General features: G+C 42.0%; 1 protein-coding gene across 3 annotated transcripts in view; it reads right to left on the bottom strand.

Moving 5' to 3' along the window:
• LOC115130174 (5'-AMP-activated protein kinase subunit gamma-2-like) overlaps positions 1-23,782 on the bottom strand; it is a 115,075-nt gene that overhangs the window by 82,023 nt on the left and 9,270 nt on the right. Inside the window, exons 1-3 of one of the 3 annotated variants that reach the window (XM_029661030.2) lie at positions 20,781-21,067; positions 16,223-16,294; positions 10,087-10,357 (exon numbers count right to left, since the gene is read on the bottom strand). In XM_029661030.2, coding sequence (XP_029516890.2) covers positions 10,087-10,357; positions 16,223-16,276 — 325 coding nt within the window. In that variant the 5' untranslated portion in view covers positions 16,277-16,294; positions 20,781-21,067. Of the gene's footprint in view, positions 1-10,086; positions 10,358-16,222; positions 16,295-20,780; positions 21,068-23,782 lie in introns of those variants that run through there. The other 2 variants (XM_029661027.2, XM_029661028.2) reach the window with 2 other exon arrangements.

Genomic DNA, 23,782 nt, shown 5'->3' with positions numbered 1-23,782 from the left:
CCTGAAACAAGTCACATATGGGAGGGCAATGATGCCAAATAGTCGAGATGAACTCTTACTTGCATTTGATTGCCTACTTATCTCAATAGTCTCAGAAAAAGAGTGAAAATACATAGGTACACCCAACCAAATGTTAATAGAGGTGAAGGTGAAGGGTTGAAAGAAATAACAGTGAGAAAGAGGAACTGGCTGAATCTACAGAAAGTTTACAGAAGGTCAAAGCCACATTTGTTGGTGCAATAAATCACTAAGGCATACTTTAAATCAGTGTGCTAATGCAAGTACTTCTCGTTCTACATTGGGCAATAAATAGTTGCAAGAGGAAAAGCCAGCCTTAACGGTAAGTAAAATGACAAGTGTGTGTGCGTGCGTGCGTGCGTGCGTGCGTGTGTGCGCGCGTGTGTGTGTGCGCGTGCGAGCTTAGTGGTGTTACATAAGTGTTGCCATTAGCATCAAATCGCCCACACTGCTGCCGACACTGACGCCTTCCACTCTCACACATCCAAATGTAACATAACAAGAATGCTGTGAAATCATTCTCAACACATTTTGTGTGCTGTCAAATACCCTTTCTCAGTCTCTAATAGTCTATGTGCCTGGGGGACTAGGGTCAGTCTTTCCTATCTAGTGTAATTCTCCTGTCTTATCTGCTGTCCTGTGTGATCTTAGGTATGCTCCCTCTAATTCTCCCATATCCCCTCCCTCCCTCCCTCTCTCCCCGAGGACCTGAGCACTAGGACCATGCCTCTGCACTACCTGGCCTGATGACTCCTGTCTGTCCCCATCTCCAGTCCACCTGGTCATGCTGCTGATCCAATTGCTGTGGTTCTGCCTGCGGCTATGGAACACTGACCTGTTCACCGAACGTGCCACCTTGTCCCTAATCTCCCTATCTCACAATTCAATTCAAAGGGCTTTATTGGCATAGGAAACCTATGTTTACATTGCCAAAGTAAGTGAAATAGATAATCAACTATAGCGAAATGACAATCAGAAATTAACAGTAAACATTACACTCACAAAAGTTTCAAAGAAAGACATTAAAATGTCATATTACCACTATGTACAGTGTTGTAACAATGTGTTGAAGTACAAAAGGGACAATAAATCAAATGTATTTACAATGTTGGATTGTTCTTCACTGGTTGCCCTTTTCTTGTGGTAGCAGGTCACAAATCTTGCTGCTGTGATGGCACACTATGGTATTTCACCTAATGGATATGGGAGTTTATCAAAATTTGATTTGGTTTTTGAATTATTTGTGGGTCTGTGTAATCTGAGGGAAATATGTGTCTTTCCATGGGAATTAACGGGAATATATGGGAAATAACGGGAATTAATATTAATACCATTTAAATGTAATGTTTTTTTTTTTACATTGGATATATTTACCATATCATATGGAGACAGAAACATAAATATTTTACCTATCATAAGTAGACATAATTGCAAATGATTAAATCCTTCCAAAAGGAAAAAAAATGTAGTTACAAATTAAACTTTATTTAAATGAGTTGACTCTTCACATGGGATGATTTCACTGAACAAGAAAAGATAGGGAATATTGAATGATCCCCAATGATCCATCACATCTCCCAAAAACGTGTTCAATATACATCTGTAAAATGATTGTCTAGAAACTAAAGCGTTGGTTGTCTTCCTCTCAGGCTTCCATGTCTTCTCCCTGGACTTCCTCAATGTCCACCTCTTGAACATCAGACTTTGAGGCCTCATCTTCACTGTCACTTTCCAACCTTGTTGAGGATGTCTCGTTGTCAGGCTCAAAACTCCTCAAATTGGCCCGGATGGCCACCAATTTTTCAACCCTTGTATTGGTCAGCCTGTTGTGTGCTTTGGTGTGTGTGTTCCCAAACAAGGACCAGGCGGCTGATGTTGGTGGAATTTGGAAGATGGAGGCAACAGGGGAAAGAGCCTCTGATCCACAAAGTCCCTTCCACCAGGTGGTTGATGAGATATGTTGGCACGACTGCCATATTGCATCTCCATTTCAAAGCCCTTGCTTGGAAGTGTACTTTGCCAGACTGCCAAGAACCTTGCCCTCAACCAGGCCAAGGTGGCAAGACACGGTAGTGATGACACCATAGGCCTTGTTGATCTCTGCACCAGACAGGATGCTCTTGCCAGCATACTTGGGGTCCAACATGTACGCTGTGGCGTGTATGGGCTTTAGGCAGAAGTCTTCATGCTTTTTGATGTATTTCAGAACTGCAGTTTCCTCTGCTTGGAGCAACAGTGAAATGGGTAGGGCAGTACGCATTTCTTCTCTTACATTTGCAAGCAGAGTCTGAACATCAGACAGGATGGCATTGTCTCCCTCAATCTGTGCAATGGCTACTGCTATAGATTTCAGGAGTTTCAGGCTGCTTAACACGCTCTCCCAAAATACATCATCCAGGAGGATCCTCTTGATGGGGCTGTCCATATCGGCAGACTGTGATATGGCCATTTCTTGGAGAGACTCCTCCCCTCCAGGAGACTGTCAAACATGATGACAACACTACCCCAATGGGTGTTGCTGGGCAGCTTCAATGTGGTGCTCTTACTCTTCTCACTTTGCTTGGTGAGGTAGATTGCTGCTATAACTTGATGACCCTTCACATACCTAACCATTTCATTGGCTCTCTTGTAGAGTGTATCCATTGTTTTTAGTACCATGATGTCCTTGAGGAGCAGATTCAATGCATGAGCAGCACAGCCAATGGATGTGATATGAGGGTAGACTTTAGACCAAGCAGCCTTCATGTTCGCAGCATTGTCTGTCACCAGTGCAAATACCTTCTGTGGTCCAACGTCATTGATGACTGCCTTCAGCTCATCTGCAATGTAGAGACCGGTGTGTCTGTTGCCCCTTGTGTCTGTGCTCCTGTAGAATACTGGTTGAGGGCTGGAGATGATGTAGTTAATTATTCCGTGCCCTCAAACATTCGACCACCCGTCAGAGATGATTGCAATACAGTCTGCTTTCTCTATGATTTGCTTGACCTTCACTTGAACTCTGTTGAACTCTGCATCCAGCAAATTAGTAGATCAAACATGTCTGGTTGGACGGGTGTATGCTGGGCGAAGAACATTCAGAAATCTCTTCCAAATGAGTAAAAAATAACTAAATACATTTCCACATACAGATAAATAGTCAAGCAGTTAGATTAAACAACTCCTTTGTAAGATAAATTATAAAAAATGAAACATGTATGGAAACAGGTGAGTTAACACTCCTCAGTTAGTAGGCTCAAGCAAGCTGAAACCCACATGCTAGCAAAAACTAGCAGAAATTGTTAACTTCCTCGAGATAGGGGGCGCTCTTTTAATTTTTGGATAAAAAACGTTCCCGTTTTCACAAGATATTTTGTCACGAAAAGATGCTCGACTATGCATGTAATTGACAGCTTTGGAAAGAAAAAACTCTGACGTTTCCAAAACTGCAAAGATATTATCTGTGAGTGCCCCAGAACTAATGCTACAGGCGAAACCAAGATGAAATTTCATACAGGAAATGGTCCAGATTTTGAATGCCCTGTGTTCCAATGTCTCCTTATATGGCTGTGAATGCGCCAGGAATGAGCCTGCACTTTCTGTCGTTTCCCCAAGGTGTCTGCAGCATTGTGACGTATTTGTAGGCATATCATTGGAAGATTGACCATAAGAGACTACATTTACCAGGTGTCCGCCCGGTGTCCTCCGTCGAAATTATTGCGTAATCTCCAGGTCCATGCGCGTTCCATTTTCTTCATAAGAGAAACAACTGCCGCGAATGATTTATCGTCGATAGATATGTGAAAAACACCTTGAGGATTGATTCTAAACAACGTTTGCCATGTTTCTGTCGATATTATGGAGTTAATTTGGAAAAAAGTTTGCGTTGTAATGACTTAATTTTCGGGTTTTTTCTTACCCAACCGTGATGAACAAAACGGAGCGATTTGTCCTACACAAATAATATTTTTGGAAAAACCTTCAAAGGTAAATTATTTTATTTGAATGCTTTTTTTGTTTTTGTGAAAATGTTGCATGCTGAATGCTAGGCTTAATGCTATGCTAGGCTATCAATACTCTTACACAAATGCTTGTTTAGCTATGGTTCAAAAGCATATTTTGAAAATCTGAGATGACAGTGTTGTTAACAAAAGGCTAAGCTTGAGAGCAAATATATTTATTTAATTTCATTTGCGATTTTCATGAATAGTTAACGTTGCGTTATGGTAATGAGCTTGATGCTATAAATAGGATCCCGGATACGGGATTGCTCGTCGCAACAGGTTAAGTTAGAAATTATTTAAACACACTTTGCTGTAGGCTACTATTAACTAGTTAACAAAAAATTATGTATGTCAAAATATGTTCACCCCACCCAGTATTGTGATCAAAACTTGAGAATGTAGTCCTTGGCTCAGACAGTGTAGTAGTGTGGGCTCGATAGTATCTCATTAGTGCAAGATCTTGAGAATCAACTGTACATGTGATGGAAGAATGCACTGTGCATACAGAGGGTTGCAATTCCATTGAATTGGGGATAGTTTAACCAACATATGCCCCAAGACCTAGAATTGCCTTGTGTATCCCACAAAAAAGGTTCACTGTTATAAGCTAACTTTTTTGATGAATTTAAGCAAAATTGGCCTCATCCAGAAACCCAGAAACATTTAGCATTGAATAATTATTTTTCTTAATTAACAGGGGGAATCCAGGCAAAATAAACACACACCTGTTTAGGCAAGGTGCTGGCTTGAAAAAGAAAAGGAGAGCCACACATTCTAGGAGCTCAGATGCAATAATTTAATAACCTAATAACCAACGTTTCGACAGACAAGCTGTCTTCATCAGGGTATAATAACAAACACTGCGGGTCACTAGTTTATAAGTACACACACAGGTGTCTGTAATTATGACCGGGTGTGGCTTGACATCATTGGTTAATTTTCTGATATAAATAGAACATACAAAAAAAGAGGAGTGGATAGAATGGGATCATAGATACAATTTTGCTACATAGGCCTACAAACATGTACAATGAATAGCATAATCACAAGAATTGCTTCAGATCAAAGTCTATGTTGAGACCGAAGGGAGCAAGGGTCTTTAAATTTAAAATCCAGACAGCCTCTCATTTTAACAATACATTGTCAATGGTGGGATGTGGGAAAAGTCCAAATTCGTCTTTTCTGTCAACAGTATACAGCTCTGTCATCCTCAGAGGTTAGGGGAGTATTGGGGGAACTCGAGCGTAGTATCAGTGAAGAGCGGCAAGGCGATGTAGGCCTCCAGGCTAATTTAGCTAAATTATGTCAGGACCTGGGTAGTTTTTCCAGGTTAAAACAAACGGAGTTAGGTGCTCCATGCTCAAGAAGATGGATGCTCCCAGCTCCTTCTTCTTTGGTTTGGAAAGACAGAGCGGTGAAGCCAAGGGTATGCATTGTCTACATCTGTCTGATGGACGGGTGACCTCTGTGATAGGGGAGATGCGGGAGCGGACTGTGGAGTTTTATACTGAGTTGTATAGGGCAGAACTGTGTGATTCTATGTGTGCTCAGGTTTTATTTGCAGAACTCCCTAAGATCTCTCTGGCACAGAGGATGAAGTGAACTGTCAGAGGCCATAACCCAGACTCTCCTGCCCAAAAAGGGGACTTGTGTGAACTTACTTACTTCCTGTAGGTTCATGCTCTACAACATCCGCAGAGTACGACCCTGCCTCACACAGGAAGCGGCGCAGGTCCTAATCCAGGCACTTGTCATCTCCCGTCTGGATTACTGCAACTCGCTGTTGGCTGGGCTCCCTGCCTGTGCCATTAAACCCCTACAACTCATCCAGAAAGCCGCAGCCCGTCTGGTGTTCAACCTTCCCAAGTTCTCTCACATCACCCCGCTCCTCCGCTCTCTCCACTGGCTTCCAGTTGAAGCTCGCATCCGCTACAAGACCATGGTGCTTGCCTACGGAGCTGTGAGGGGAACGGCACCTCAGTACCTCCAGGCTCTGATCAGGCCCTACACCCAAACAAGGGCACTGCGTTCATCCACCTCTGGCCTGCTCGCCTCCCTACCACTGAGGAAGTACAGTTCCCGCTCAGCCCAGTCAAAACTGTTCGCTGCTCTGGCCCCCCAATGGTGGAACAAACTCCCTCACGACGCCAGGACAGCGGAGTCAATCACCACCTTCCGGAGACACCTGAAACCCCACCTCTTTAAGGAATACCTAGGATAGGATAAAGTAATCCTTCTCACCCCCCCCTTAAAAGACCTAGATGCACTATTGTAAAGTGGCTGTTCCACTGGATGTCATAAGGTGAAAGCACCAATTTGTAAGTCGCTCTGGATAAGAGCGTCTGCTAAATGACTTAAATGTAAATGTAAATGTTAAGAACTGGAGGCATGTGGCATTGCACTGTGAGGACTACAAGATATTTGCCAAGGTCCTTGCCAACAGACTGAAATCCCAACTGGACTCTATAGTACACAAGGACCAGACATAATGTGTACCGGGACGCTCAAGGACATGTTGGACATGTCGAGAGTTTCAAATGTGAACTTTGGACTGGTTTCTCTAGACCAAGAGAAAGCTTTTGATAGAGTGGACCATGAGTATCTGTTTGATGTGATGTTTGGGTTTGGGGAAGGGTTTTTTGCTTGTGTGAAAATGTTGTATGCTGGGGTGTCATGTATGGTCAAGGCGGGAGGGGGGCTCAGTAGGCCAGTCTGGGTGATGCGGGGCATTAGACAAGGATGCCCTCTATTGGGCCATTATATACACGATTCATTGAGCCTTTCCTGGGCCTCCTATGCAGGAGACTGCAGGGAGTGTGCTGGACAGGTATGGGTGTTTTGACAGGCATAGCAGTGTCAGCTTACGCAGATGATGGTTCGGTGATGGTCAGGATATGCAGGCACTAGAAAATACTCTGAAGGTGTACGAGTGAGCTTCGTTGGCTAAGGTGAATTGGGGCAAGAGCAAAGCTCTGTTATGTGTGGGCATGGAGGGATAGCTTCCCGGGGGTTTGTAGTGGTACAGGTATTCGAATAAGGAAAGGGCCAAATGTGGGTTGTTGAATTTTCTGTTTGCTCAGGCATGTTTGGCTATTTGGCTAACAAGGAGGAACAGGGTCAAAGTGGGGGGATAACAGACCCTTTACTATTATTTAATAGGATGGTCTCTGTGCGCCTTAGGGTGGAATTTGAGTTCTATAAAATTATAAAAAGTGTGGAGATGTTTAAGGACTTATGGTGTGTCGTGGAGGCCGTTTGTATAGCTAGGATATACGGTTGTAGAAATGGTGAGGTTTTGGTTATTGTGATGTGTGATGTGGTTTTGTATCGTGGGGTAGAGGGCAAGGTGAGTATGCAGCACAGAGGATTTTTGTTTTTTAAAGGGGGGTGGGGCTAGTGAGGTTTAATGAAATGAGGACGTATCATATAAAATCATCTAAGTATCTCTCTCTCTAAAGAGAGGGGTTTCAGCTGCTCCGTTTGCTCCAATGCTCAGGCGCCTATGCACCTCACGAAATCTCAGGTACGGTAACACATAGCGACAAGAGCTGTAGAAAACTGTAACAACACAATTTGGAGATATATCACAGATTATAGATTTCAACAGGAATCACTTTAGTCCATGTCAAATGAGATCTCAAGTTATATATGAGATCCTTTTTAGAACTGCAAATATAAGCTAAAAACTGTGACAGACAAAACAAATACAAATGTCATTGAACCATAGCAAACAAAACAAAAAATCTTCCTTCCTTGGAATGGAATAGAGTACATTTCGTGTGTCACAAGGCAGTCATAAGCAGCAACTTTTCATCTGGGTCAAGACTTTGGGCAAATGTGAGGTATTCTCCAGAGACACAAACCCAAACTCTGCTGATTCACATTATGTCAGTATCCACACTAGGTGAGTTACTTTTGCGTTGCCTAGTGCTCCGGGTGGGTGGAGATTTTCGGACCAATGGAACGGTCTAAACTGCACAAACTCCGCCCACCCGGGCCAACGGGGTATTGCAAAACGAACTTGCCCTCTGATGCAGTATGACTCTGCTAAGGGAGGGGCGGCAATATATCGACCAATGAAATGACCTGACTATAAATACCACAGAGAGAAAAGTTGATATTGAACTAAGTTGGACTGTCATGTGGTATAAGGTCATTCCAGTCTATCCCAATGTTTTGCCTTCCAGGCCTAATGGTACCAATAGCGGAGGTGCATAAAGATAGCGGCCCCCGAGCACTTACCACCAATTCCTTGTTTTGCTAAGTTCACTGTATTATACTTTGCTCTCAGTTACTTATTTTTTATTGTCATTAGCAGAGTATATAGGATCCCAATTTTAGCTTCCAGACACCTGCAATTTGAAAACACTGAAAGGTTGAAGAGTGTTAAAACAATGAATTAATATCTGAATTCTCCCATCTTTATGCAGAGGGCCTGGATGTTGCTCTGGGGGAATTTGCAAAATGCCTGTAAAACTTAAAAATAATCTAGGGGAAAGATTGGCTCTATCTAGCAATCATAGTTGATACAGAAAACTCCAGTCTCCACAACCATTACACCCAAATGTCAAGAGTAATGTAGCTGTTCTTAACATACAGGCAATGTATGCATGTTCCTTTTGTATCCCAATTATGTAATTTGCATGTTTTTCAAGTCAGATATTGTGTTAAACTATAGACCCTGGTTCGATTCCAGGCTGTATCGCAGCTGGCCGTGATTGGGAGTCCCATAGGGCGGTGCACAATTGGCTCAGCGCTGTTCGGGTTAGGGTTTGGCTGGGGTAGGCCGTCGTTGTAAATAATCATTTGTTCTTAACTAACTTGCCTAGTTAAATTAAGGTTCAAATAAAGCCGTCATTACAGGCGTCAGTTGTAATTGGGTGGCGGGTAGCCTGGCGGTTAGAGGTGAGCCAGTTCGAGTCCTGGGTCTGATGAGGAAAATCCGGTGGGAAGTGAGCTGGCAACCAGAGGGTTGCTGGCATCTGCCATTGCCTGCCGTTGTGCCCTTGAGCAAGGCACTTAATCCCAGCCAACAACAGCTCCCTGGGCGACCATTGTGGCAGCCCAACTCACCACTCCAACAAAAACTTGTTTTTGTATGCTTGTGTATGTGTGTCTTTCGGAGGGGTTGGGTTAGAATCGAAAGACAAATTTCGGTTGGACAATTGACCAATAAAGTGATCTTAATCTAATGGCAACACATATCAATTACATAACAGCCATGAGTTAGCTAGAATTGTGTGATCAATTATTAAATCGTCACCCTAAGGAGGACCTCTCTCCATGCCACTATAATGACAAAATAACGGTCATATTCCAGAGATCTACACACCTGGTACTTCAGGTAAAAAAAATAATTAAAGGCATGTCCACCTATTAAACACTAAACTCATGTACTTGGTCTTGTAGCTCTACTTATGTACTTATGTCCTCTGAAATGAGGCGAACGTAAAGGGATGCAACTGCAAGTCAATGTGTGGGAGGTGAGAGACGAAAGGCTGGCAAGCCAAGCAAAAAGTACATCCCCCCGGCAATCAAGTTCACCACCAGTCCACCAGAAACCACATCTCCTCTGACAACAACAATATCCATCTCTAGAATATAGAATACAAATTCATTTAATGATAAAATACATAATTTTGTTGCATTCTATGTCAAATGATGATGGATCCCACAATAATACCCATAGAACAGCATATCCACACGGTTCACCTGACACAACCTATAGGAACGAGCATCACCCCCTCAACCACATGCCAATACACAACGCAGGCATTTCTGTCTACCATCCTAAAACAACCTAAAAGTACACAAATACTAATTACCACGGAAGCAGAAGAACAATTTGAGCCATATTGTAGTTTGTATTCCCTCTCCCCCATTCACACACATACAACTCATATACTGCGCATATGTGATCGACCAGAGTTTGAATCTGTTTTTTCCTGCGCGCCACAGTACTATATTAGCCTTTTGAGCTAAAGCCTAGGCATTAAGTTGGGGAGCTAACACAACTCTACAGGTTTAAATAACATATGAGCGTGGTTCACAGAACCAACGCTGTTGGGGTTAGAGCAACTGGTCTTACCTTTCCTGGCCCTGGAGAAGAGCTTGATGCTGATGGGAGAGGTGGAGTTAGAGTCTCTGGAGGAGGAGCGGAAGATGCCGCTGAAGCTCAGGCGACGAGGCGACTTGGGTGGGGAGTCCTGGTGGGACGAAGGGTAGGGAAAGATGGTTTTGGGGGAGCCTGGGCTGTTCTTGGTCCTAGCAGGGGCCGACTTGGGACTGGAGGGCCGACTGAAGGGCCCCCGCGTAAAGAAGCCTTTGGTCGGGCTGGCTGAGTGGCAACTCCCATCATCCTGAGGTAGAAAACAAAGAGTTTACTGATTGCTTTGTAGGAAACAAGGCTTTTTTGCTCTCCTTTTGACAACACAGCTTTACAGCAGTGACATGAGAGAGTATTGATTAAGATCTAGACTATGTTCAATCACAGAGAATAAGCACTTTTGGTGGCAACATGCCAAAAGTACATAAAATGCACAATTCAATATAGCCATTTGACTTCTCAAATTAGACACAGCTGGAACCTATTAAGGAGGATTAAGAAGAGGGAAGGGGTTTAACTTTAATTTCACGTCATTCCTGGTTGAGAGGAAATAGCTCCCATTCTCTGTTTCAAGAGATAGACAACCAGGTTGAACACGTTTATCTTGAATTTATCTACCACTTTGCCATGCATGGGGGTGTCCAATCTACAATGCTCAAAGGCAGGACTTTGCAAAGCCAAAATAATTGGTTCAAAAGTTTACTGTCCTGATTTATAAGTTCCTTGTAATGTTTTCCTCGTCAGATAGAAAACTGGTTACTAGTAACACTATGAACCATTAACAAATCTGGGACCTTCTTGAAATAATTGAACATATGAATTTATGTGCCAAAAAGGTCTACTGTAGGGCTCCCGAGAGGCGCAGTGGTCTAGACACTGCATTTCAGTGCAAGAGGCATCACTACAGTACCTGGTTCGTATCCAGGCTGCATCACATACGGCCGTGATTGGGGGTCCCAATCTGACTTGCCTAGTTAAATAAAACAATAGAAAATACTGGAAACGGGCTCCTTTCAGTAAACAATAGAGTTAGAGATGCAATGAAGACAGTCTGTTGTACTTTCCCCTAGGTGATATATTGAGTGTAGTTTCACTGTCTGAGAGTGTCTGGAATATCAAGATGATTCCAAGAAATGTTTATCAGGTCTTTGCTGAATAATTACAAATGTTCAAGCAGTTCTGAGTCAAAGGTTTTGATGTGAGGGCAAATATAGTCCATTATTATTATCAGATGAGAGCCAAAGTCTGCTGAGAAGATTCATCCAGCATAATCAATGTGAGGAGTGACTCAACCTTTATAAATATGAATATGCATATGGACACAGATTGCTTCAGGGTTGCAATCAAATCATATACAAAGCTTTTAAGCCGTGCAGTAAGAATGTAGAGATTTAAAATGATACACACAAAGAAAATGTTACTAAGAAAAGGTGAGTGTAGTTGGAATGGACTGCTCATTCTTGTAGTGCTAGTTTTGGAATGTAAACCACGAGGGCTGCCTTGACACAGGAAGCCCAATTCTGATATTTCTTCCACTAATTGGTCTTTTGACCAATCATATCAGATCTTTTTCAGAGCTAGTCTGATTGTTATTTTCACAATCTGGAAAAATATGAGAAACAATGCATGGGCTTTATTTACTATAAACCTATTATTCTGTATTATGTACAGTTCAGCAACTCGGGGTACAACAGTCAGTATGGGAACAAAATAGGTTACGTACTAAATGTACTAAAACCTTGGGAGGAAATCAACAAAGGGAAATGAATAAATGTGATCTACTACACTCCATTTCCTTGAAAGCTATCAGCTTATCTTTTTCAACAGCCTTCACTGGTTATCTTGTTTTTTTTCCTGATTCCCTGTCGGCCCTGTAGCTTCTGCTACAAAACCAGGAAAAAAGGGTCCGACCTTCATGCTCCAAGGTGAGAGACGCAGGACGACAGAGACGATTCTGTCTGAGGTAAGACCTAACTCTTGAGCCAAACAAACACTGCATTAGAAGGGAACCACTAGCAGTGCTCTTTCTGTTGTTAACATCCCAACACACGCACCTTCCCTCAGGCAACAAAACAATGGAGCAGCAAATGTATAGGTCTACCATACAACAGTGTTTCATCCAGCGTTGCACAGGCAAGACCTCTCTTGTTTCAATTGATCCTATTGGTGCTAGGATGTTGCTTTGAAGGCCTTTCACCGCCAGCCTGGAACATAATGTAGGGGACCGACTGCCAATACATTGTTCATGGATGACAGTCTATGGCAGTCAAGTTAAACAACAACACAAAGAGTTAAAGACTTCATTCAAAACCAGGTTATTAGAACAGAGTGTAGCTTTATCCAGTTAAGAATAATACTGGAAACACTTAAATGAGGACACTGCCATTTGCACAATCAGGTGTGAATGAGATTATTGATTAGATTGGGAACAATGCCAAATGTAGAGACATCCATCTCCGCATGGAAACACTGTCCCTCTACAGTCCCTGTATTGACAGGTAGGCCCGCTGTAACATGTCTCCTGATGAAAATGTACAGTGCGTGCACAGTTTGTATGTGAAGGTTCAGATAGAGGCCACCTTCGTCAGCACCAGGGGCATACACACTTGGGAGCCAGGCCCACCCAATCAAATAAATCAAATATATATTATGCTCTTTACTTGTTACTAACTAGGTTTCCATCTTATTGGCGACGGATTTTCATTTGGATATTAAAAAATGCAGCATAAAAACAATATGCGCATTTTCCCACCATGTCATTCCATCAAAATTGACTTTTTATTTTTTATTGAACCTTTATTTAACTAGGCAAGTCAGTTAATTAAGAACAAATTGTTATTTACAATGACGGCCTACCTCGGCCAAACCCGGATGACACTGTGCGCCATCCTATGTTGCGGATAAAAGTCTGAGCGTTGCACATAAAAATACATTTTGCGGTTAAATTCCCATGTTTTTTAAATAAAAAATACAAAAATACAAAATACAAGTTAAATGGGTTTTCATCACATTTTCAACTCTACTGATGGTTTTCTCACCAAAATAATTGTGTTGTATAGCGAGTGTGCCGACTGGTATTGCCACGTGCGCTCTAGCCAACAGCTGGCAAATACCGTGTGGGTATAGCCTACATGATGAGGTTTTTATGGATAAAATATTTTGATCTATTTGTCAAACAGCAGCCAAGCATCGATGAACATGTCACCAGAAAAAGACCCTCGGTATTTATTGGAAAGGAGCATCTAGCTCATCACCTTGCACTTTCACCACCCTGGGAAGTTCATCATAACTTATTTCATCTGTAGCCTAAGAAACTTCATGCTTTAGCGAAGAGTCGTGTGTCATTGCATATCATTGCGTGACTCCAAGTTGATTTTGATATGATGGTTATTATATCAATATTTAGACATAAGTGTTTCTACCATCATTTTGCATCTAATTAATTTTACAGACAGAAATAGATCCTATCTTGTCTAGCATATTTTGGAAAGTTAACTGACAAAAGTTAACTGACAAAGTTCCAGTTTCTCTGCAAAAAAAGAAAAAAAGAAACATCTCTTTTTCAAGACCCTGTCTTTCAAAGATAATTGATAAAAATGCAAATAACTTCACAGATCTTCATTGTAAAGGGTTTAAACACTGTTTCCCATGCTTGTTCAATGAACCATAAACAATTTATGAACATGGACCTTTGGAACGGTCGTTAAGACACTAACAGCTTACAGACGGTAGGCAATTAAGGTCACAGTTATGAAAATGTAGGACACTAAAGAGGCCTTTCTACTGACTCTGAACAACTCCAAAAGAAAGATGTCGAGGGTCCCTGCTCATCTGCGTGAACGTGCCTTAGGCATGCTGCAAGGAGGCATGAGGACTGCAGATGTGGCCAGGGCAATAAATTGCAATGTTTGTACTGTGAGACAGCGCTACAGGGAGGCAGAACAGACAGCTGATCGTCCTCGCAGTGGCAGACCACGTGTAACAACACCTGCACAGGATCGGTACATCCGAACATCACACCTGCGGGACAGGTACAGGATGGCAACAACAACTGCCCGAGTTACACCAGAAATGTACAATCCCTCCATCAGTGCTCAGACTGTCCGCAATGGGCTGAGAGAGGCTGGACTGAGTGCTTGTAGGCCTGTTGTAAGGCAGGTCCTCACCAGACATCACCGGCAATAACGTTGCCTATGGACACAAACCCACGGTCGCTGGACCAGACAGGACTGGCAAAAAGTGCTTTTTCACTGACGAGTCGCGGTTATGTCTCACCAGGGGTGATGGTCGGATTCGCGTTTATCGTCGAAGGAATGAGCATTACACCGAGGCCTGTACTCTGGAGCAGGATCGATTTAGAGGTGGAGGGTCCGTCATGGTCTGTGGCGGTGTGTCTCATCTGACTGAGCTTGTTGTAATTGCAGGCAATCTCAATGCTGTGCGTTACAGGGAAGACCTCTCTCATGTGGTACCCTTCCTGCAGGCTCATCCTGACATGACCCTCCAGCATGACAATGCCACCAGCCACACTGCTCGTTCTGTGCGTGATTTCCTGCAAGACAGTGTTCTGCCATGGCCAGTGAAGAGCCCGGATCTCAATCCCATTGAGCACATCTGGGACCTGTTGGATCGGAGGGTGAGGGCTGGGGCCATTCCCCCCAGAAATGTCTGGGAACTTGCAGATGCCTTGGTGAAAGAGTGGGGTAACATCTCACAGCAAGAAGCAAAACAGCAAATCTGGTGAAGTCCATGATGAGGAGATGCACTGCAGTACTTAATGCAGCTGGTGACCACACCAGATACTGATTGTTACTTTTAATTTTGACACCTTCCCCCCCCCCTTTGTTCAGGGACTCATGATTCCATTTATGTGTCCCTTTCACATGTCTGTGGAACTTGTTCAGTTTATGTCTCAGTAGTTGAATCTTGTTAAGTTCATACAAATATTTACACATGTTAAGTTTGCTGAAAATAAACGCAGTTGACAGTGAGAGGACGTTACTCTAATAAAAAGGTTGGATGGAAACCTAGCTAGTATTCCAACTGGACATTATTTGTCTTTTTACCAAAACATGCAAACACCATCAGATACAATTCATAGCAAGCTGGGTTAGTCAGATTTGATTAAATATAACAGAACAGAATGACATTCACTCTCATGGGATGGGTTGCCAAAAAGAACTAACTGAAAGCCACACCAATATGCCAAGCCAAGAATATGACTGCATTGAGGCATAATGTCACTGTGCTTCTATGGCTATATGCACCTATTTTTTGTAATTTAATTTGCTTTAAAAGTGCAACATTTTGTCTTTGCCCCATGGCAAAATCTGTAGAATAGCATGCGATTAGCTATAAAACTGCACATTTTTCTCTTCGCCCCATGGCAACTAATTTCTGGCTACGCCACTGGTCAGCACCAGTACTCTCAGGTCCTGCTCTAACCAGATGACGCCACACCAGAACTCTTGATTGCCAGGTCTGGCTCGGGCTTATGTCATCAGTGTGACTAACCCCATTATCCCCACAGAGCACTCATCTGATCTAAGGTGTCAAGGGGTTTAGCTCAGGGTGAAGTTAGGGCCATTCCCCGACTTTAAATAGAGACCAAAAGCCCATGTCGGTGCTGCAATCCCCGCTGGAGCTACAGTAGGCGTACAATTATGAGATGGCATTTTAATCTGGTAATGATGAAAATTAAAAGATGAGGTTTTAATCAAAACTATGTTAATTGCGATGGGGATGCTTTTAATTTATATGAGTCGCTTTGGATGAGTCGCTCTGGATAAGAGTTAAATGTAACATTTGTCATTATTGTGCAACAGTGCAAAATCACTCAGCAGGAGGCGATTGGTGACATTTCCCTCACACAAAACAGCACTGACCAAATTATGGCCTTTGTGATGAACCCTATCCTGGACCCAAACTGTAAGTACTGTAGCCCACTAAATCACTATATTGTTGAAAAAAACCCCACTAGAGTTGGCTGAAGCACATCTAGACTAGACCATCAGTTTATAAATTAACCCCAACCATCGCTGGATTCTCAATAGTCTATATGGACAGCTGAAAAAATAAAAATATGAAATATTGAGCCGGGCTTGGGACATCACTGTACCTTCTGTATGTCGGCCTTATCCACATGGTCGGCATCTCCCTCCAAGAAGGGCATGGCAAACGAGCCGAGGTCCTGTAGACCAAGGAGAGAATGCCGGCGTTAGATAAACATTGGCATTAGTATTGGACTCGTGGCAGCCCCGCCTTCACAAAACACTGCCTTCACAAATAATTTATTAGCAAAGACAGAATCCTTTTCCCACCGTTTGTATAACATAACATTTGATTCCAGAAGCATCTACTACATATAACATTATAAAAACGTAATCTAATATAATACAGTATCTAACAATATAATCTCTATGATCATCTAAATCAGAGAGTTGACTTTCGAAGCACACACTCAGTTCCCAAGATCTTGTTTGTGTTAATGACAATGACCTCCAACAATCACCTTTAGAATGCTGATCTCAAGACTTTTCATGCTCCACTATCATACTTGTGCAGGCAGGAAAACATGTATTGAATGTGCAATGTTAAAACCGGTTCTTTGAAACCCAATTCCATGAGAAAGTGACTGCCTTTCATCTCTCCCCCACCTAACTGTCATGGTTCCTCCTGATACCCGTCATCATTTTACTCCATTGAATGGAACTATCCTTCTCTCCTTTCACTGCCAAGTCCAAAAGGAGTACCTGCCTTGAACACTTCTCCAGAACGTTTTAACTTGGCTAGACTGGCCCCAGATTTGTTTGTACATCCTTGTCACGCCAATGACCATAGGAGTTGGCATGAAAGTACACACAGATCTGGGACCAGAATAATGATTGACACCTCAAGACAAAAAGAGCAAGGCCATTGATTTCAGCTTCTAACTAGAAACGGTTTATATTTATAAAAATAGTTCATTTACACTGAACAAACATATAAACGCAACATGTAAAGTGTTGGTCAAAGTCATAGACTGTTCTCTCTGCTACCGTACACCAAGTGGTACCAACGCAACAAGTCTGGAACCAACAGGACCCTGAACAACTTCTACCACCAAGCCATAAGACTGATAAGTAGTTAGTTAAATAGCTACCCGGACTATTTGCATTGACTCATCACGTACACTGCTGGTACTGTTTACGATCTGTCACTTTATTCCTAGTTATATGTACATCTACCTCAATTACCTCGTACCCTGGCACAGTGACTCTGTACTGGTACCCCTTGTACACTGACCAAAAATATGAACGCAACAAGTAGTGGTCCCAAGCTCCCAGAAATGTTCCATACACACAAAAAGCTTATTTCTCTGAAATTTTATTCACACATTTCTTTACATCCCTGTTACTGAGCATTTATCCTTTGCCAAGATAATCCATCCACCTGACAGGTGTGGCATATCAAGAAGCTGATTAAACAGCATGATCATTACACAGGTGAACCTTGTATTGGGGACAATCAAAGGCCACTCTAAAATGTGCAGTTTGGCCACACAACACAATGCCACAGATGTCTTAAGTTCTGGGAGCATGCAATTGGATGCAATATCCACCAGAGCTGTTGCCAGATAAATTCATTTTAATTTCTTTACCGTAATCTCCAACTGTACCGGGCAGATGGCAGACAAGTGTGTATGGCATCGAATGGGCAAGCGGTTTGCTGATGTCAATGTTGTGAACAGAGTGCCCCATGTTGGTGGTGGGGTTATGGTATGGGGAGGCATAAGCTATGGACAGCGAACACACTTGCATACTCACCAGACATGTCACCCATTGAACATGTTTGGGATGCTCTGGATCGACGTGTACAACAGCGTGTTCCAGTACCCACCAATATCCAGCAACATTGAACAGCCATTGAAGAGGAGTGGGACAACATTCAATCAAGAGCCGGATCAACTCTATGCAAAGGAGATGTGTCGCGCTACATGAGGCAAATGGTAGTCACACCAAATACTGACTGGTTTTCTGATCTACGCCCATACAAGGTATCTGTGACCAACAGATGCATATAGTATCTGTATTCCCAGTCATGTGAAATCCATAGATTAGGGCCTAATTAATTTATTTAAATTGACAGATTTCCTTATATGTAACTCAGTAAAATCTTTGAAATTGTTGCATGTTGTGTTTATATTTTTGTTCAGTGTATACAGTGCATTCGGAAAGAATTCAGACCCCTTCCCTTTTTCCACATTTTGTTACGTTACATCCTCTTCATCAATCTACACACAATACCCCATAATAACAAAGCGAAAAACAGGTTTTTCAATAAAAAAAATGTTTACATAAGTATTCAGACCCTTTGCTATGAGACTCGAAATTGAGCTCGGGGGAATCCTGTTTCAATTGATCATCCTTGAGATGTTTCTACAACTTGATTGGAGTTCACCTGTGGTAATTTCTATTGATTGGACATGATTTGGAAAGGCACACACTTGTCTATATAAGACCCACAGTTGACAGTGTATGTCAGAGCAATAACCAAGCCATGAGGTCGAAGGAATTGTCCCGGCCAAACTGAGCAATCGGGGGAGAAGGGCCTTGGTCAGGGAGGTGACCAAGAACCCGATGGTCACTCTGACAAAGCTCCAGAGTTCCTCTGTGGAGATGGGAGAACCTTCCAGAAGGACAACCATATCTGCAGCACTCTAACAATCAGGCATTAATGGTAGTGGCCAGATGGAAGCCACTCCTCAGTAAAAGACAGCCAGCTTGATGTTTGCCTAAAGGCACCTAAAGGACTCTCAGCAACACTCCCCATCCAACCTGACAGAGCTTGAGAGGATTCAACAAACTACTGCTTCAACAAAGTACTGAGTAAAGGGTCTGAATACTTCTGTAAATGTGATATCTGTTTTTTATTCTTAATACATTTGTAAAAATGTCTAAAAACCTGTTTTTGCTTTATTATTATGTGGTATTGTGTGTAGATTAATGAGGGGGAAACAACTATTTAAACCATTTTAGAATAAGGCTGTAACATAACAAAATGTGGAAAAAGTCAAGGGCTCTGAATACTTTCCGAATGCACTGTAGGACTTGAGAAACATTCTTACCACTCAATGGTTAGAATTGTGTCAGGAGAACAAATCTTTCCTAAATACAAATCCCTCCTTGTTGCCGATGACAACTGACTGACAGGTCCAATCTTGAGTGAACCAACCATGTGCATAAATGAAGGCCAGCCTTTTACCCAATCGCATCAATGATGACAGCCACAAATGAATGATGACCTCATAAATCCTACAGATCGTTAGTGTCGGTGACATCACAACCATAAAGATGAACTTCAGCGCTAGTGGCTCTCTGGCCACATCCTAAAAGTATTTAATCGTTTCTTACCTTAGTTGGCATGAGGAAAGGGCCAGAAAGGAAATAAAAATATGAAATCGACCAGGTACTTTAATCTATTAGTGGTTATTACAGAAAGGATAATGAGGAATTGAATCAATTCAACATAATGGGAAACATCCTCTGTCATCCTACTGTTCACTTCTGTCTCATTCTTACTCCAATCCCCCCCTCTTTGCCCCCCCCTCTAACCATATATTTTTTTCAAGTTTCTCTGCTAAGAAGTCCATCCATCCAAAATAGCCAAAAAAGGCCCCTGTACCATATCTGGAGTGTGTGCATCTTAACCCTACCCTGATCACAGATCTATTTGTGCTGTCTTGCCAGAGTGGTCCAGGGTCATAAACAGTTTGCAATACAGCACAAACAGACTAGGGACCAGGCGATCTTAACCACACGACATGCTGTTCCCAGCTGGTTCAGATTGGTTGACCTTGCACTCATGTTTGTCAGTTGAACCTTGATGCCTGTGCCAGACCCCCTCTTGTTGTCTGTGGTCTACAGTACACACTCTTAAAACAGAAACAGGACAGCCCAAGATACAATTCCAAGTTCGACCACTCCTTTCCCAAATCTGGGAAAGGCTTGAATTGTACACTGTGCACTTAGTTTTCCTAAAAGTCTACACACTGATAATAAATGCATTAACAAAGTTCTTAGTCTGGATTTTATTATTTTGCACTTTGTATCACATGCTTATTTAAAAATACCTTCACAATTAAAGGATTGTAGATAATGCAACTTTAAAAAAAAATGAAATACTAAATTTTAAAAAAAGAAAAAAAAAGTGTGTTTTCATTCCACTTCTACTAATCAACTAATCACAGTCTTTAACCAAGACATTGATTAGAGAAGTGTCATGTAAAAGTGACAAAGTACATCAAACAACATTTCTGTAAATATTTCCATCTGTAGACCCTGGGATCAGCTGTGTTACTGTTTTGTTGGAACAAAAGCCTGCACTTAAACCTGCCCTTGTAGGGCAATATTCCCCACCCCTGGTTTTCAACATAGTGTGAGAAACAATTATACGTTTTGAAATGAATGGAAATGGGGAATTGCATCATTGGATCCAGCTACTACAGTGGATCCAGCTACTACAGTGGATCCAGCTACTACATATTCTGAGCAAGTAACAAATAGATCCTTGTAACAAATATTCCCCACAGGACTTTGATTTCTCTTCTCATTCCAATCACCATCTCCTCTTTGCATGTCTTCAGTTTAGAACACAAACCCAACTCCAGTCCAACACTCACACACTTTTTAATTTACCTTTACTCCCAAAGTGCAGAACAACCAGCAAAATCCCCTCTGCCCTGCATATGTTTCTGAACAACTGCGTGTTCTTATCTACGTGCAGGCAAGAGGAGAATGACAAGTGGAGAAAAACTTCCTTCGCCCAAGACCGGAGCTCACTTTGACCTTCCTCCTCCAGCCTTGAAAAGCAGTCTGGAGAAAAAAAAACCTGCCTTTCGGTATCGAGAGAAAAACCAATTGCCAGTGATGCTAATCTGTTTGAGCTCTAAAAATTACAACTCAAAGTCTAGCTGCCTAAACAGTAGCCTTTCCCTGAGCGCAAGGCTAGTCCAGTGTTGCATAATGAGTACTTAGCTATGCTGTAATGAGATAGTTAACAAAAGTGCTGCCTCAAGCGCTTACAAATCCTATTTGATGAACCTCATAGGGGAGAGAGATAAAGAAGGATCTTAGTCCTCCTCACCCCCCCCCCCTCCATCAATCCCTGTTCCTCTGTCCTACTCTTCTCTATGGTTGAGTGTAGTTGGATGACTCAGCTAATGGATAACTGGCTAAGGCCTGCAGACTGTACGATTGTAACCGTCTAATGCCTCGATTTTACAGTCCCAGACAAATTTTACATTGTGGGCAAATTCTTAGGTCTGTAAACAATTGTTGGACGTCTTGGCTCGTTGAGCGTGACAGGGTCTAGATATGCTGATTAAGTACCACTACAGTTTTGCCAGTGGCAGAAATGTTGAGCCTTTATCATATAGTGTGGCTGTTGTTAAGGCGTCAGCATGCTTCTGTTCGGCTGAACCGAACGAGTGTGCTCGCTCACATGCTCCCTTAAAAAAAGCGGCAATAGTACTGTTTGTCCATTTTGAAACACCGTAGCCAGTATGCATTTCCTCAAAATAGTCAGAATTAATTTAAAGTAACTCAAGAAATCTATCATTAATCTTGACGTTTTTGCTTTTTTAATTCAAAATGAAACTATAGAATTCACACATTATATCATGAAAAGTTGGTGCAAGTAATGGGCTATGTCTAGAAAAAAATAACAAACACACCTCGAAAATCAAAATTGCAATGCTTGCATTGAGTAATGGAAATAATTATGTGGTGGCGCAGATCACATTCAAGCTACGGGGCTTCTATTTGGAGTCAGCGTTTCCATGTTGTGATGTCTCTCTTCAATTTGAGAGGTGAGCGTTTCATTATGAGGAATGCACAGTTACAGAGGTAGGAGCGGTATTGTCTGTCAATCATCAACAGATTCTTATTGTTCTTTCATGCCACAGATGATCCATTATATTGACCAGATACTCTATTGGCAGCTCTAACAATGAAAATACATGTATTCAAAAATGGAAGGCAATATGGAGGAGGCAAGATAAGGTGGGACCATTTTAACCAATGAGACGGCAGATGCACGTGTGAACAACAGGCACAACACGTGTCCTACTTATATCAGTCCACTCGTAACAATCTAATCATTGCGAAACTTCTAGTTGATCAAAAAAGTCACACGTAGCAAATAAGCCATAGCATTTTTTGTTAACCAAATTCAACACTCATTGACCTCCATACAAAAACTCCTTGCTCGGTGAAATAAAGAAGCCACCTGCTGGAGACGACAGGTTTTTGGCCTAGTGATCCCGCTCGCGTCACCTCTTCCTCTCTGGCCATGCTTGATACGCCCAGTCAGAGAGGAAAAGGCCAGAATAGTCCCACCTGTTCTTGCCTCCTCCTGACTGCCTTCCATTTTGAAGACATTTATTTTCATTGTTAGAGTTGCCACTTGAGTATCTGGTCAATATAATGGATCATCTGTGGCATGAATGAACAACCACAATTCACAGGCGTGACAGTTACTGTAAAATAATGGTCCCACTTGAAATTAAACATACGTTTTTAATTAAGCCTTTGTAAAAAGCCTTTTGTTGGGGTTCTATAAATGCTTCAGAAATCACCCCCGAAACAAATGTCACACTAAGGTTGAGAATAGGGTTAGGCCACATTTGGCTTTATAGAGTTGGGTGATATTTGGCTTCATAGGGTTGGGTGATATTTGGCTTTATAGGGTTGGGTGATATTTGGCTTTATAGGGTTGGGTGATATTTGGCTTCATAGGGTTGGGTGATATTTGGCTTTATAGGGTTGGGTGATATTTGGCTTCATAGGGTTGGGTGATATTTGGCTTCATAGGGTTGGGTGATATTTGGCTTTATAGGGTTGGGTGATATTTGGCTTCATAGGGTTGGGTGATATTTGGCTTTATAGGGTTGGGTGATATTTGGCTTTATAGGGTTGGGTGATATTTGGCTTCATAGGGTTGGGTGATATTTGGCTTTATAGGGTTGGGTGATATTTGGCTTTATAGGGTTGGGTGATATTTGGGAGACCTCTTCTAAGATATGCCACTCTAAATATTGTGATATCCGATATAATCATTCTGCACCGATAATGACTAGATCATTCCAAACAGTGCAATTTGTGCTTATTTACTGTAATATTGTCACATTCTCATTAAATAATCTTAGTATGGTGAAAAAAATAAAGCTTAGTTAATTCTTTAGAATTCATTTTCAACATATTGATACAGCCTAAAGTTGTAAAGTTCAAATAGTAGTCTTGAACATCACGATATATTATTTTGCACTTCACAATATATTGTCATAGTCAAATATCATGATATTGGATTTAATCATATAAAATCGGCCAAACCCTATTTGGTAAATAAGGACCTTTTATATCACCCTTTATAAAGTATGAATGTACTTGTGAAGCATCTATGTAGGGCTTATGAAGACTTTATGGATGCTTTCATACAGTTTTGGTGCTTTGAAAAACACACAACCCACATTATGTCCATGAGCTGTAGTTATTGAAGGGGAAATGTCTTCATTTAAAATAATTGCTTCAACTCCATTCCATCATTGGTTTCAATTATGCCCCAACTCTATTCTTCTGAGTTGCTCTGTTTTTTTAACGAACCCTTTCATTTGCCAGCCTAGATGTGTCATTCTCCGAGA

The sequence above is a fragment of the Oncorhynchus nerka genome, linkage group LG6 (genome assembly GCF_034236695.1).
Source record: "Oncorhynchus nerka isolate Pitt River linkage group LG6, Oner_Uvic_2.0, whole genome shotgun sequence".
Classification (NCBI taxonomy): domain Eukaryota; kingdom Metazoa; phylum Chordata; class Actinopteri; order Salmoniformes; family Salmonidae; genus Oncorhynchus; species Oncorhynchus nerka.
Note: the sequence above shows the minus strand (reverse complement) of the source record. Positions and strands in the feature narration are given on the sequence as shown.